Below are 14772 nucleotides of genomic sequence, written 5' to 3'. Positions count from 1 at the left end.
GGAAGAACTCACCGATGGGCTTGTCTTGCCCCTGCGACGCACCGAAGAAGTCCACCCACAGGGCCGCTTGGTTGGAGGAGCAGAGCACTAACTTGCCAAGCGCGTCCAGGGTCTCCTCCGGCGTGAGAGCGCTCCACTGGGCGTCGGTGTATCGGGTGTCCACTGCACGCTGCAAGGCGGGAACACAAGTGAGTCGTATGTGTTGTACCGCTTCTCGTGGTGGGAACTTGCAGAGTTGCATCCATGCGGTCATAGAGCGGCGCCAGGTTCTGAAGGTGGCGGACGTCATTTCGATCTCGCACTTCTCCGGGGCAGAGGTCAGGGGTTGACATGCTGGGTGGCCGCCATGGCCGCTGCTGTCCGCTGCGGTGAGGCCGGCTTGTAGAGAAGACAGGGCCTGTTGCTGGACCTGGATCACGGGTCTTGCTTGTGCCAGGGCGCTTGTGAGGCCCCTGGACACTATAGCAGGGGACCTGCGGGTCCTAACGACGGGTCTGTTGGGTGTGGCCATGGTGAAGGTCTGGAGTCAGCTCACTGCGCCATGTCTGAGGTCCAAGAGGAATGAAAGACTGCGTCCTGCTCTGACCTTTACTGAGTGCTGACTGCCTTTGTTACAAGTGGCGCGGGCTGGTGCTGCCGCGGGCATCTCTCAACATATCGTACACCCTACAATAATAAAGGCTGAAAATAACTGCAAGGAGTTACAAAAGGATATTGACAAGATACATGCATGGAGCCAAATATGAAAACTGAATTCAATGCCAAAAAAAATGCCATGTGTTGGAAATAGGAAAAAATTAGAGAGACCTTCATGGAAGTACAAAATGGCAGGAGAAATGATAACAAAAAGTAATGAAGAAAAGATTTGGGGGTAATGATTCAGGACACACTATCACCCGAAAGACTCATAAACAGGATATTTGGCTCTACATACAGCTTGTTAACAAACATTAAGGTAGCGTTTAGATAAAGAAATGATGAAGAAAATTATAACTAGCATGATGCATTCTAAATTGGAATATGCAGCATTAGTTTGGGCTCCACATAGAAAAAGATATACAGAAACTGGAAAGAATGCAGAGGATAGTGACAAAGATGGTACCAGAATTGAAAGATTTAAGCTATGAAGAATGACTTGAAGAGATGGGTTTAGCAACACTACAAGAGAGAAGAAAAAGAGGAGGCTTGATAACAATGTACCAATTAGTAAATAATATAGAAAGAATAGACAGAAATGACTTGGTGCCACAGATGGAGGAGGGAGGGAGACTGACAAGGGGGAATGGAAAGAAAATAAAGAAGAGTGGATGTTCAAGCACCATCAAGAAATAAAGAAGAGTGGATATTCAGGCACCATCAAGAAATGCAGCTTCCCATATAGAACTATTGAAATTGGAATGATTTGAAGAAAGAGGTAGTTGCTGCAAACAGTGTACACATGTTTAAAGGGAATCTGGATAAATATGGTTATGGGGACAGGACAAAATTAATTTTGGCTCATGCCCTATACAATACAACTAGGTAAATACACACACACACACACACACACACACACACACACACACACACACACACACACACACACACACACACACACACACACTATAATTTTTTCATATCTTTATGATGAAACTATTTTTTTTTTCCACAAAATGTAAAATAGGGGTGAATCTAATATGCTGGCAAATGTGGTAAGTTGTCAATTAAACTTAGGATACAAGAGGTAGGACAGTATCTTGTAGCCCTTATTTTCCCTTCACCTCTCTCTCTCTCTCTCATCAGAAATTAGTCCAAAGACATAAGGGAATGATGACCTCTCACCACCCTCCACCTGCACCATCCATGATTGTGTGTGTGTGTGTGTGTGTGTGTTGTAAAAAATTGTCCTGATTGTTTAGGTGAGAGAGAGAGAGAGAGAGAGAGAGAGAGAGAGAGAGAGAGAGAGAGAGAGAGAGAGAGAGAGAGAGAGAGAGAGAGAGGAGAATGACAGATAGCATGGAAGGGATGCAGGTATACTGGCAGCTATTTAGATGGTCAGACCACCTTCAGGGCAAGGGAGAGGGGCAGGAGCTTAGGTGGAGGTAGGGAGGGGGTATGAGAAATGTAGAAACAAGGAGGGAGTAGGGAATGGGGGGCGAATATAGAGTGTGGTTAAAAAAGTAGGTGTGGCTAAATTTACATGTTGCAGCTTCTGGCCAGTGATATTTACCTTCTAAAATCCCTCTAGTTGACATGTCATTTTAGCTGAAAATAAGGGTAGGAAGGCTGCTTTATCATGTAGGGAGCTGTCTGTACTTGTTATTTTATGTTCTTTACTTACTGTATACTATTGGTAGGCTTTTTTGTGGGGGGTGGGTGAGATTTAAGTGTTTATCTCCCTATTTGAGGAGGCTTATAACATGTTCAACCCCTGTCCATGGTGGTGCAGGCAAGATTTTTTTGTATGATGGCTTTGCATAGGCTCATGTGCCCCACTGGACTTCCTGATGCAGTTGCCAGCAAAATTAGGATTGATAAGAGGCAAATTGGTATTCTTCAGCTGCTTAGCAATACCTTGAAATTTGACCAGCTTCTGGCACGACTCAAATTTAGGTCACAAAGATCACATCTTGATGCTGACCACTTGGCCACTGCCTCCTGGTTAGATATTATGAAGATTCCAGGCTATGTGTACAACCATAAGTTATATGATTGTGTACATAGACACAAAAGCTGTCTGGTTTGAAAATGAGGATAGAGGTATTGACTTTGTGGTCAGTGCTGGTATGTGGTGCTCTTGATGATATGAATCCTGCTGGAAGCTAGCTATTTTTCAAACTATTGTTGAATGACTAAAGAATAACCACATGCTTTCTATCAACCCAATCTTTTATGGTGATTGCATCATGGAGCTCTGGAGGACAGCACAAGCCTACACAAAGGTGTCACTTAGAAAATCTTGCCTGCACAACCATGGGCAGGGGTCAACCATTTCAGCCCCCAACTATTAAATAGTAGAAATAAAAATCAACACTGATGCTGTAAGCCATTTGTAAGCCAAGAATGTAAAAAAATAAAATAGAAATAGTATTACTATTAATAATTCTAGGCACCCATGTCTCATTGAGGAAGAGATGATGCTCTGCTAATTGCGAATTTGATCCAGGACCGTGAGTATTGTTGAAGCTAATGTATGGAAGGCAGGATAAGTTATCAGGCACCACATGTCATTACCATGAGACTCGTACAATCTGGAGACCTTTTAGTTTCTTTCCCCAGATGTAGACTCCAAGGATGGTGCATATTTGAAAAGTTCCAGTTTAAGATTGTGTGAAGTAAATATGTAGAAAGATTGTTTTCCCTTTGGGATGGAGATAGCCTGTTCACACACTCCATACCTGGGTTGGAAGAATACTTCTACCACATTTTTAAAGGTGACTGGAAGTGGATGAAATGAAGGAATTGAGAATTGCCTTCATACTTATTTTAATTCTTATTTCCACAATAGACAACACATCATATTTTGTTTTACCCAGCCTAATATATTCATAGATATATGAAGCACAGGTGTCACTCATTATGATGAATATAATTTTGCTGCCATAACTGCCTAGGTCACCATACTTAGACCAAGGTGTCTAAACATCTGTCTAGATTTGTACATCAGGCTGATATCCCTGCAAATTGGAAATTGCTTAGACACATCATGCCTTGTCTCATTTTAGGAATGAAAATACTCTATCAAGCAAGCATGCTAAGTATTATATGATCAGGCTGCTGTCAAGATCATGATGATTCAGATAATTCTGTAAGATTAATTCTTAATCATTGCTTATACAGTTTTATTCAAGGAGACAGCTTGATGATTAAAAACATGTGGTTCTCCTTCCAGTTTCTGGAACGTTGCAAAACAACACATGCTCTAGGACGTCCTGGTCAGCCTGATGAGGTGGCAGTAACCATAGCCTTTCTGGCCTCTGATGATGCCTCCTTCATCACGGGTGTTACAGTGCCTGTGGATGGTGGGCTCCATGCCATGTGCCCCTATTGAGTGATGGGTTGTGTGAAGTAAGTTTTAGCTCATGTTGATGAGGAAAATGTGTATATTTCAATGTGGATGATGGATTGATTAGTCTCTTCTTTCGGCTGCTCCCATTTAGGGGTCGCTACAGCAGATCACTTTTCCAATGCGTTCGATCTTCTGCGCCTTCCTCTGTCATGCCCACCACTTGCATGTTTCCCTTCACAGCATCCATAAACCTTTTCTTTGGTCTCCCTCTTTTCCTCCTGTCAAGTAGATCCATGTCCAGCATCCTCCTCCCCACATACCCCTCATCATTGATGGATTGATTAATCTAAATACATAAAAGTACATGTATTTTTTGTTGGGAAATTTGTTCATCAGTTCAAAGATACATAATTAAACTTCTTATCAGGATAAATAAAACTGCATGTTAAGGGTAATATTCTTCTGTAGTGTGTAGAGCAGTGTGTTTTCAATAAACTTGTTAACAGATTCACCGTTTACCTTAATCTGTGATTCCGTTAGCTGATATGCATCATCCATGACATGTCAGGGTTTGTATCTGGCAGGACTTATAGGAATGGAAGAGAGGCTCATTTTAAAATGATTATCCTGTTCTTTAGTGAATGTGAATTAGGGATGAAAGAATGGACATCTTAGTCATCTCATCATTACTCTTAAAATTGGTTTAGTTATCAAAAAAAGTTAAGGATTCCTTACATCATCCTTTCACAGCATTCTTTCTCCCAATTTCTTTCCATCAACACCAAGGAAGCTTGAGAGAAAAGGAACATGAAGCCTGAACAATACTGCTCTCTGTCAGACATTTCCAGAAATTGGGTGTTAATGAGTAACTCAAACATTCATGATATTGCCAAACTTTCTCTTGTTCTACTGATAGTGTTATTTGTTTGATTTTTATTATCATCAATAAAGAAATAGTTCCTGATTAATATTTATTTTATGAATTAATTATTCTCAGCTTTTCCTTCACAAGGAAAAATAACACATTTAGTATGGTATTTACAACAAAAGTTAGCAAAAGTCTTATTCTTTTACATGCAAAGACCATTGCAGCACTAATAAATGTCTATCAGACACAGTGATACATTACAGGAGATAACACACCAAGTTAGTTACACTATACAAAAGATTACATAAAGGTCATGACTGTCTTAGAGAATGCATATAAACCACAGGGTAGCACCAAGACACATGTATTAAGATCATTCATCTGTAGCATTGAACAATACCAAGAGCCATTGTTATGCACAGCAGGAGGAAACATACCACATGGTAGCACCAAGACACTTGTTCATAGCAGGAGAAACCAAGGTCAGTCAGTTAATGCAGAGCATGCCACAGCACTCAGTAGGAAATACATCAACAATGACACATATAGCATATAAGCAGATAAATTGACAAACAAACAAACCAAGCAGAAGCTTTTAGCATCAAAGTGTATGGGCATTGCAAGAAACAAGGAATTATATGTAACCCCAAAAAAATTAAGAGAAAAGCATACTATATACAAGCAGGCACATGTACAATTAGGATGCATTTTAGTAGCCAAGTGGAGCACATGCCATAAGCTTGGTAATATACAATACACAATACTGTATATACCGGACTTTTTTTATGTAGGAAGGACACTGGCCAAGGGCAACAAAAATCCAATGAAAAAAAATGCCAGTCCCATAAAAGGGTCAAAGCAGTAGTCAAAAATTGATAAATAAGTGTCTTGAAACCTCCCTCTTGAAGGAATTCAAGTCATAGGAAGGTGGACTATAAGGCAACTGGTCATATAAGACGATCCTCAATTTCCAAAGGAAAAAATTTGGTTTTGAGCTATTATTGCTATATTAGACAACCCCCCTCCCCCAGCTTAAATGGTGTAGGGTGCTTTTGCTTACATGGTTGGCCAAAGGATAATGGATTGCATCATACAGTGGTTTACTGTTGCCCCAACACTAGTAGCTCAAGATGTAAGAAGTTGAAGGAATTAAAAACTACATATTGTATGCATATTACTTTTATTAAACAATACTCTGAATTTTTTAAATATAAAAAAACATTATAATAAACACCAGCACCGCCATACTGAGATGACTAATACCTGATTCCAACAATTGCCTTAAACATTAGAAACATACATATTTAATTAAAAACCTTCAAAATCATCTTCATGTGATACAGTAAGCATGTCAAATATCTTCAATGTTCACCACCAGCTTTGGCTTTCCTCTCCCTGCACTGACCATCCTGGTGAACTAGCCTTCAACTTTTCTATCCTCCACGACCTAGAGTAATTGGTGCAACACCCTACTCGTATTCCTGACCGTCTTGGAGATACGCCCAACATTCTTGACCTTTTCCTGACCTCTAATCCTTCTGCTTATGCTGTCACCCTTTCTTCTCTGTTGGGCTCCTCCAATCACAATCTCATATCTGTATCTTGTCCTATCGCTCCAATCCCTCCTCAGGATCCCCCTAAGCAAAGGTGCCTCTGGCGTTTTGCCTCTGCTAGTTGGGGGGGACCTGAGGAGGTATTTTGCTGATTTTCCTTGGAATGATTACTGCTTCTGTGTCAGAGACCCATCTTTGTGTGCTGATCGCATAACAGCGGTGATAGTGTCTGGCATGGAGGCGTACATTCCTCACTCTTTTTCTCGTCCTAAACCTTCTAAACCTTGGTTTACCACAGCTTGTTCTTGTGCTATACATGATAGAGAGGTGGCCAACAAAAGGTACTTAAGCCTTCCATCATCAGAATCTCATGCACTTTATATTTCTGCCCGAAACCATGCCAAGTCTGTTCTCCAACTAGCCAAAAACTCCTTCATTAACAGAAAGTGTCAAAACCTTTCAAGATCTAACTCCCTCGTGACTTCTGGCATCTAGCCAAAAATATCTCCAATAACTTTGCTTCTTCTTCTTTCCCTCCTTTATTTCAACCAGATGGCACCACTGCTATCACATCTATTTCTAAAGCTAAACTCTTCCCTCAAACCTTTTCTAAAAACTCTACCTTGGATGATTTTGGGCTTATTCCTCCCTCTCCTCCACCCTCTGACTACTTCATGCCACCTATTAAAATTCTTTGCAATGATGTTTTCCATGCCCTTGCTGGCTTAAACCTTCAGAAAGCTTATGGACCTGATGGGGTCCCTCCTATTGTTCTCCGAAACTGTGCCTCTGTGCTTGCACCTTGCCTAGTCAAACTCTTTCAGCTCTGTCTGTCAACATCTACCTTTCCATCTTGCTGGAAATTTGCCTACATTCAGCATGTTCCTAAAAAGGGTGACCGTTCTAATCCCTCAAACTATCATCCTATTGCTTTAATTTCCTGCCTATCTAAAGTTTTTGAATCTATCCTCAACAGGAAGATTCTTAAACATTTATCACTTCACAACCTTCTATCTGATCGCCAGTACGAGTTCCGTCAAGGCCGCTCTACTGGTGATCTTCTGGCTTTCCTTACTGAGTCTTGGTCATCCTCTTTTAGAGATTTCGGTGAAACTTTTGCTGTTGCCTTGGACATATCAAAAGCTTTTGATAGAGTCTGGCACAAAGCTTTGATTTCCAAACTACCCTCCTACAGCTTCTATCCTTCTCTCTGTAACTTCATCTCGTTTCCTTTCTGACCGTTCTATTGCTGCTGTGGTAGACGGTCACTGTTCTTCTCCTAAATCTATTAACAGTGGTGTTCCTCAGGGTTCTGTCCTGTCACCAACTCTCTTATTATTCATTAATGATCTAAACCAAACTTCTTGCCCTATCCACTCCTTCGCTAATGATACCATCCTGCACTTTTCCACGTCTTTTCATAGACGTTCAACCCTTCAGGAGGTAAACATTTCACGCAGGGAAACCACAGAATGCATGACTTCTGATCTTTCTAAAATTTCTGATTGGGGCAGAGCAAACTTGGTATTGTTCAATGCCTCAAAAACTCAATTCTTCCATCTGTCAACTCGACACAACCTTCCAGACAACTATCCCCTCTTCTTCAATGACACTCAACTGTCCCCCTCTTCTACACTGAACATCCTTCTATGAAGTTTCTATGAGTTTCTATGAAGTTACGTGTTCTGAGACGTCTCCGCCAGTTTTTCTCACCCCGCCCAGCTGCTAACTCTGCACAAGGGCCTTATCCATCCATGTTCCATGTATGGAGTATGCTTCACATGTCTGGGGGGTTCCACTCATACTGCTCTTCTAGACAGGGTGGAATCAAAAGCTTTTCTTCTCATTAACTCCTCTCCTCTAACTGACTGTCTTCAGCCTCTCTCACCCACGCAGTGTTGCATCTCTAGCTGTCTTCTACCGCTATTTTTATGCTAACTGCTCTTCTAATCTTGCTAACTGCATGCCTCCCCTCCTCCCACGGCCTTACTGCACAAGACTTTCTTCTTTCTCTCATCCCTATTCTGTCCACCTCTCTTAACGCAAGAGTTAACCAGTATTCTGAATCATTCATCCCTTTCTCAGTCCACACTATGCCACTCCACTGAATTTATGGTCACTGTCCTTACTATCCACATATGACCACTTTTGAAGTTTGGATCTACTAACTGGAATGCTGGTTATGTCACTGACATAAAGCTGCTACAATCAGTACAACAACAGTGGACAAAGAAAATTCAAGATCTCGAGAATACTTGTGTCATATGGTCAGCAACTCGTGTATCTGGACACATTTTCAGAGAAAGGGAGACTGTTACAGTCTGACCGAATCTGAAGATACAGTGGTAGATAACATGTCACCAGTTGAAAAGAATGCTCTTGTGTGATATAGCTGGTCAGACCTTTAAAAAAATTTTGAAAAGTCATGACTGTCAAAATTGCAAGGAGAATTTGTTAGACGTGAATCATCAGTTAGAGAGTTATAGTAAATTATCTTTTTTTTTTTTCAAAGGTGAAAATAGAAGTTTGAATTCTGAGTATGGGGAACTGTCTTCACCACATAAAAATGTGGAGGAGCACTTTCTGGAAGTGGAGGCAAGGCTCTGTGGCTCCATGGAGAAAGTGCTTTTGGAGGAAGAGAGTTTCCCAAACTTTGCTATCATTATCAGAAAATCACAAATTTGTGACTCTTGAATTTGTGTTCCAGCCACCTAACCAAAAATATTCATTTCATATACATAAAATTAAGAACTTATTACACCCTCACAGACAGGGAGGAGGAAAGGGAAAAAGAAAAGGTTTATTAAATCATTAAGTTTTTCAATTTGTTCCCCACAGATACTGACAAGATTCATTCTAAGGTTTGCCATTTTGTTTTCTTTGCCTGTAATGTATTTTTGCAAGACTGTTGCTGCTTGTGTCTTACTGTGGTAATGCATGCGCTTTGTGCAAACTTGTTTTTGTATATCTCCATGCTTATGATGTATGGTCCACTTTTCTATTCCATGTGCTGAATGCAAACTCTGCTTTTTGTACATACATCTCCTTGCTTATGTCTGCTCCACTTTGTTACTTCATATGCTGAATGCAAACTACTGTATGTACCAGACTTTAAGACGAGATTTTTTGCCAAACTTGGTATTGTTCTATGCCTCAAAAACTCAATTCCTCCATCTATCAACTCGACACAACCTTCCAGACAACTATCCCCTCTTCTTCAATGACACTCAACTGTCCCCCTCTTCTACACTGAACATCCTCGGTCTGTCCTTTACTTATAATCTGAACTGGAAACTTCACATCTCATCTCTAGCTAAAAACAGCTTCTATGAAGTTAGGCGTTCTGAGACGTCTCCGCCAGTTTTTCTCACCCCCCCAACTGCTAACTCTGTACAAGGGCCTTATCCGTCCATGTATGGAGTATGCTTCACATGTCTGGGGGGGTTCCACTCATACCACTCTTCTAGACAGAGTGGAATCAAAAGCTCTTCATCTCATCAACTCCTCTCCTCTAACTGACTGTCTTCAGCCTCTCTCTCATCGCCGCAATGTTGCATCTCTAGCTGTCTTCTACCACTATTTTCATGTTAATTGCTCTTCTGATCTTGCAAACTGGATGCCTTCCCTCCTTCTGTGGCCTTGCTGTACAAGACTTTCTTCTTTCACCCCTATTCTGTCCACCTCTTTAATGCAAGAGTTAACCAGTATTCTGAATCATTCATCCCTTTCTCTGGTAAACTCTGGAACTCACTGCCTGCTTCTGTATTTCCACTGTCCTATAAGTTGAACTCCTTCAAGAGGGAGGTTTCAAGATACTTATCCTTCAAATTTTGACTACTGCTTTGGACCCTATTCGGGGACCAGCATCTCAGCGTGCTTTTATTTTTTTTTTATTGCATTTTTGTTGCCCTTGGCCTGTGTCCCTCCTACATTAAAGAAAAAATGAATATGTAAAGCAGTGTTTGAATTATTTTATACATCCCCATCAATGTACTGTATGATATGCCAATAACAACAGATTTTTTTTTTAGGGTAAGAGATTAATCATTTTTCCTTTATTTCTTATGGGAAAAATTTACTTGGTATACATCCTGTTTGGTATAAGTCCAAGGATCTGGAACAGATTATGGATGTATAGTGAGGTACCACCGTAGCTTGATGTGGGATTGTTTAAGAATAGGTGGGTCAACCCAAAAAATTGCATGCTGTTTAGGACTGAGGTGCCATTCCTTGGACACGTGGTTGGTCAACAGGGAGTAAAGACTGACCCGCTCAAGGTAACAAGCAATGGAGGGCTGGCCAGTATCCAGAACTGTCTTGGAACTGATGAGTTTCCTGGGCCTGTGCACATGCTATAGGTGTTTTGTTCCAGGATTTGCCACCATCGCCCTCCCTCTTCACAACTTGACCAGGAAAGGAGCGTAGTATGTGTAAGACAATGATTGCCAACAAGCTTTCACAGCATTGAAGTAAGCCCTGGTGCAGGATGCCAGTACTGTCATATCCCATCCTTGAACTTCCATATATCCTTGACACTGATGTGAGCCAGAAAGGCGTGGGAGCCATCCTGTCCTAGCCCCAAGACAGCAAGGAGTATGTAGTGGCATGTTACAGTGCAAAGTTCAGCAAGCCTGAGAAGAATTATTGATACATGCAAGGAATTGGGTGCTGTAATGAAGGGGCTTGTTCACTTTCATCATTACCTGTATGGCTCATGCTTCACCATCTGTATGGACCACACTCCTCTCCAATAGTTGAAGACACTGAGGGAGCCTGAAGGATATATATATATATATATATATATATATATATATATATATATATATATATATATATATATATATATATATATATATATATATATATATATATACTTATTTATATTATATAATTGGATTGGGAAGCTCAAGCAGTATAACTGTGTAATGGAGCACCGTCCTGGTCACATCCACAACAATGCTGACAGCCTCAGTTGTCGCCCCTGTATACTGAAGTGTGTCCATTGTCCACGCCGTGAGCTGTAGGTGAATTGCAGAAAGCTAACAGTGGCTCACGATGCAGCAGAGGCAGATGACAAATGGAAACAGGATCAGTGTAAAGACCCAGATTTATACCCAGTGATCAGGTGGCTGGAAACCTGCAGTGAGAGGGCCATCTAAGGAAGCTGTGTCCCTAAGAGTGCCAGTAATAAGTGTCTAGTCGATCACTGGGAAGCACTGAATCTGTGGGAAGGACACTACAGCAATGCTGGGTACATGCTAAGACAGGTGAGGTGCACTGGATGTTCGTGGTTCTTGTATCTTGATGAGAGGAACTGCTGAGAGATACATGAGGGAAAGACTGGTGGCCATGTAGGGATGAAATGCACCCTGGAGAAACTGAGCCACTGTTAGCTTTCTGCAATTCACCTCTGGCTCATGGCATGAGCAATGGACACACTTCAATGAGTCTACTGGGTGGGAATGTGGCGAGATGTCTAGGAATGGTGCAAGATGTGTCGAGTGTGCGCAGTGAAGAAGGGACGTGCATACGAGACTTGTTCCTCCTTGCAGCTGTACCAGGCTGAAGCACTTATGGAACGCATGGCTGTGGACATTGCTGACCCTTTCCATGCACAGAGAGAGGCAGCAAGTACCTCTGTGTGGCCATGGATTATTTTACAAAGTGGCCAGAGGTGTGTCCACCACCCAATCATGAGGCAGAGATAGTGGTCCAGTTTCTCGTGAATCAAGTCTTCACATAGTTTGGTGTCCCTAGGGGAGCTGCACTGACTAGGAACATGAGTTCGAGTCCTGAGTCTTCCATGAGTACTGTCAGCTCCTTGGGATTCATAAGACTTGCACCACTTCCCCGTAGCCTCAGAGTGACAGCATGGTGGAGAAGTTCAATGCCATCAATGTTCATCAGCTAGCCAAAATACTGCAGCTAGGACCAGCATGACTGGAATTTGTGGGTCCTGTACATGCTGATGGCCTATTGCTCTGCTGAACATGAGGCCACTGGATTCTTGCCAGCAAGACTGATGTTTGGTAGGGAGATCCACCTCCTGGTTGACCCCACTACAGGCCAGCAGCCTGGGCAATCCTGCTGACTACGTCATGGTACTACACTGGCAACTGGAGGAGACATGTCACAGGGCATGCCTGCACTGCAAGATGACAGGTCAGGCCATGTGGCAGCAGGACCAGGGAAAGACCTGGAACATGGAGTACAGCTCAGGTGACCTAGTGTAGCTCCACAACCCACAGAATAAGCCTGGTCATTCGCTAAAGCCCCTGTTGAGCTGGGAGGATTGTGGAGGCAGTGTGAGCTGTCACATACCACCTTGTCATGTCCAGAAGGTAAGGAGCAAGTAAGGTGGTCCATGTAGATCATCTGTGGTGCCACCCCAGTAATGGTATTTACACCTGGGGCGTGAGGAATAACAGCGCCACCGATTCTAGTGACAGTGACACGGAAAGTGATGGTGATAATGACACTGGAGACAAAGGTCTGGTTGCCCAGGACTACCATAGTGCAAATGATAGCAATGTGAGTGAGAGTGATGAGAAAGGAGGAGAAGAGAAAAGTGGGGACGTGACATCTTGACTGAAATGACAGCTGAGGCAGCCTAGCTGGCTCAAAGATTACATAATAAATATTTAAACATGATCTCTGTGACCCCCACACTCTTTCTCCTTTGGACAGGTGGAGGACCTGTTGCCCCTAACCAACCTGTCGGTACCTATCCTCGGGCAAAGCCTCATGGTAGGTGGCTTAATTTCCACCCTGTTTGGGCTCTCCACCTTCCATGCTGCTACTAAGTGGTAGTGGTGTGGGGAATTGAAATTAAACCTGTCCCTTTTCCTCTTCTTTTGTATTTGTTTATGTCTACATTTGTTTTGCGTGTGTTGGTGTGTGCGAGGTTTCCACTCAGGAGGGGGCAGTGTTGCAGAAATGGCTGGAAGACTGATATAAAAATAAAAATACATAAAAATTACATAAAAAATGTATAAAAATAAAAAAGTACATAAAAATGTATATGTATGGACTGTGAAGCATCTGCCAGCATCTGTGTATTAAGTTGTCTTTTCTAGTTTGTGAATGAAGCATGGTAGTGTTATTCTGAGTTAGTATAGAGTTTTACCTGTATTAGCTAGGGAAGTGTGTGAGTGTGTGTTGTGTGTATGAATTAATGTGTGTTTATAAGTCACATATTGTCAGTGTTTGAAGTAAGTGTCTATATGGCTGTGAGGTGGCAAGAGTCTTCTTTGGAGCCCCAGACATGAAGTGTTTAATAAACCGGAAGAGAATTCGCTGTGATTTCCCCCACCAACACCTGCCTTTGCTTGCCTTTGAGTTATGTAAGAGCTTGGTAAGCCTGTGAGGCTTCTGGACACTGGACCCATGTGAATTGGTAAGTCAACTACTGTGATATTTGGCCAATAAACCTGACAAGAAGTGATGCAGTTGAGATAGTGTCAGTGGCCGAGTGAATTAGGCAAGTTAGATCTTATTGGTTCTGTAACATGATCTTACCTCATACCCTGTGACTACCCTCTTATCCAAGATTATGACAAGGCTATGACAGCGTCATGACAGAGCTGATAGTCATAGCCTTGTCATAGTCTTGTCCTCCGTGATCAGTTCCTGAAACAGTTACTTCCACTGACCATACTGTGTTCTGCATCCACAAAGATCTCTTCCTTCATTGCCTTTTGGTCACTTTGTGTTTTGTTTTTGTAGGTGAGCTCTGTATTTCACTAGCAGTATCTGGATATGGATGGTCTGCAACCACAGCTCACACAACTTCCGTATGTTGCTGTCCGTCAGCAACATAGCACTGAGGTCCATTGCCTAGATGTGGGGATGCTGCAGTATGTGACTTATGCAGGCACTTGCACAATTATGGGCTATAGTGGCTGTACGTCCCATTCCTTTTTATATTTCCCACAATCACCCAGGAGAGTAATTATGATGCTACTGTGACACCGTCATGATACTGTTGTGACTTGTGACTCTGGCATAATTTTTTCATGACTGTCTTCCCCACCATCACTTTGTCATGACAGCAAAAATGACAGTTAAATTTCGTAATTTTGCAAATCATAATGTTGTCATAGTGCTGTTGTGATGTCTTGATGGTCATAAGTCAACCACAAAGTCATGATCCTAGTCACTGTTGTGACTAGGATCTTGAATATGTGATGGGGGCTTAATAATGTGACAGTTTCTGTATCGCTGTAGTGGTGTTAATGGTGTGGTGGTGCTGGCAGGGATGTGGTGAAGCCTGCAGTGGACTATCATACCAGGATTGTATTGGTGATGGTGCGGTAATTCGGTGGTGTCAGTAGTAGTGTTTGTCAGTAAAGAGTGGTAGTTTC

At 42.2% G+C, this 14772-nt stretch overlaps 1 protein-coding gene across 3 annotated transcripts in view; it reads left to right on the top strand.

The window, feature by feature from the left end:
* Nucleotides 1-13703, top strand: part of LOC135099814 (uncharacterized oxidoreductase MexAM1_META1p0182-like) — a 67168-nt gene extending 53465 nt beyond the window's left edge. The window contains exons 8-10 of one of the 3 annotated variants that reach the window (XM_064002371.1): nt 3872-4047; nt 9248-9270; nt 13097-13703. In XM_064002371.1, coding sequence (XP_063858441.1) covers nt 3872-4030 — 159 coding nt within the window. In that variant the 3' untranslated portion in view covers nt 4031-4047; nt 9248-9270; nt 13097-13703. Of the gene's footprint in view, nt 1-3871; nt 4497-9247; nt 9271-13096 lie in introns of those variants that run through there. The other 2 variants (XM_064002370.1, XM_064002369.1) reach the window with 2 other exon arrangements.
* The last annotated feature ends 1069 nt before the right edge of the window (nt 13704-14772 follow it).

Source organism: Scylla paramamosain, chromosome 4, assembly GCF_035594125.1.
Source record: "Scylla paramamosain isolate STU-SP2022 chromosome 4, ASM3559412v1, whole genome shotgun sequence".
NCBI lineage: Eukaryota > Metazoa > Arthropoda > Malacostraca > Decapoda > Portunidae > Scylla > Scylla paramamosain.
This window is presented reverse-complemented; position numbering and strand designations above follow the sequence as displayed.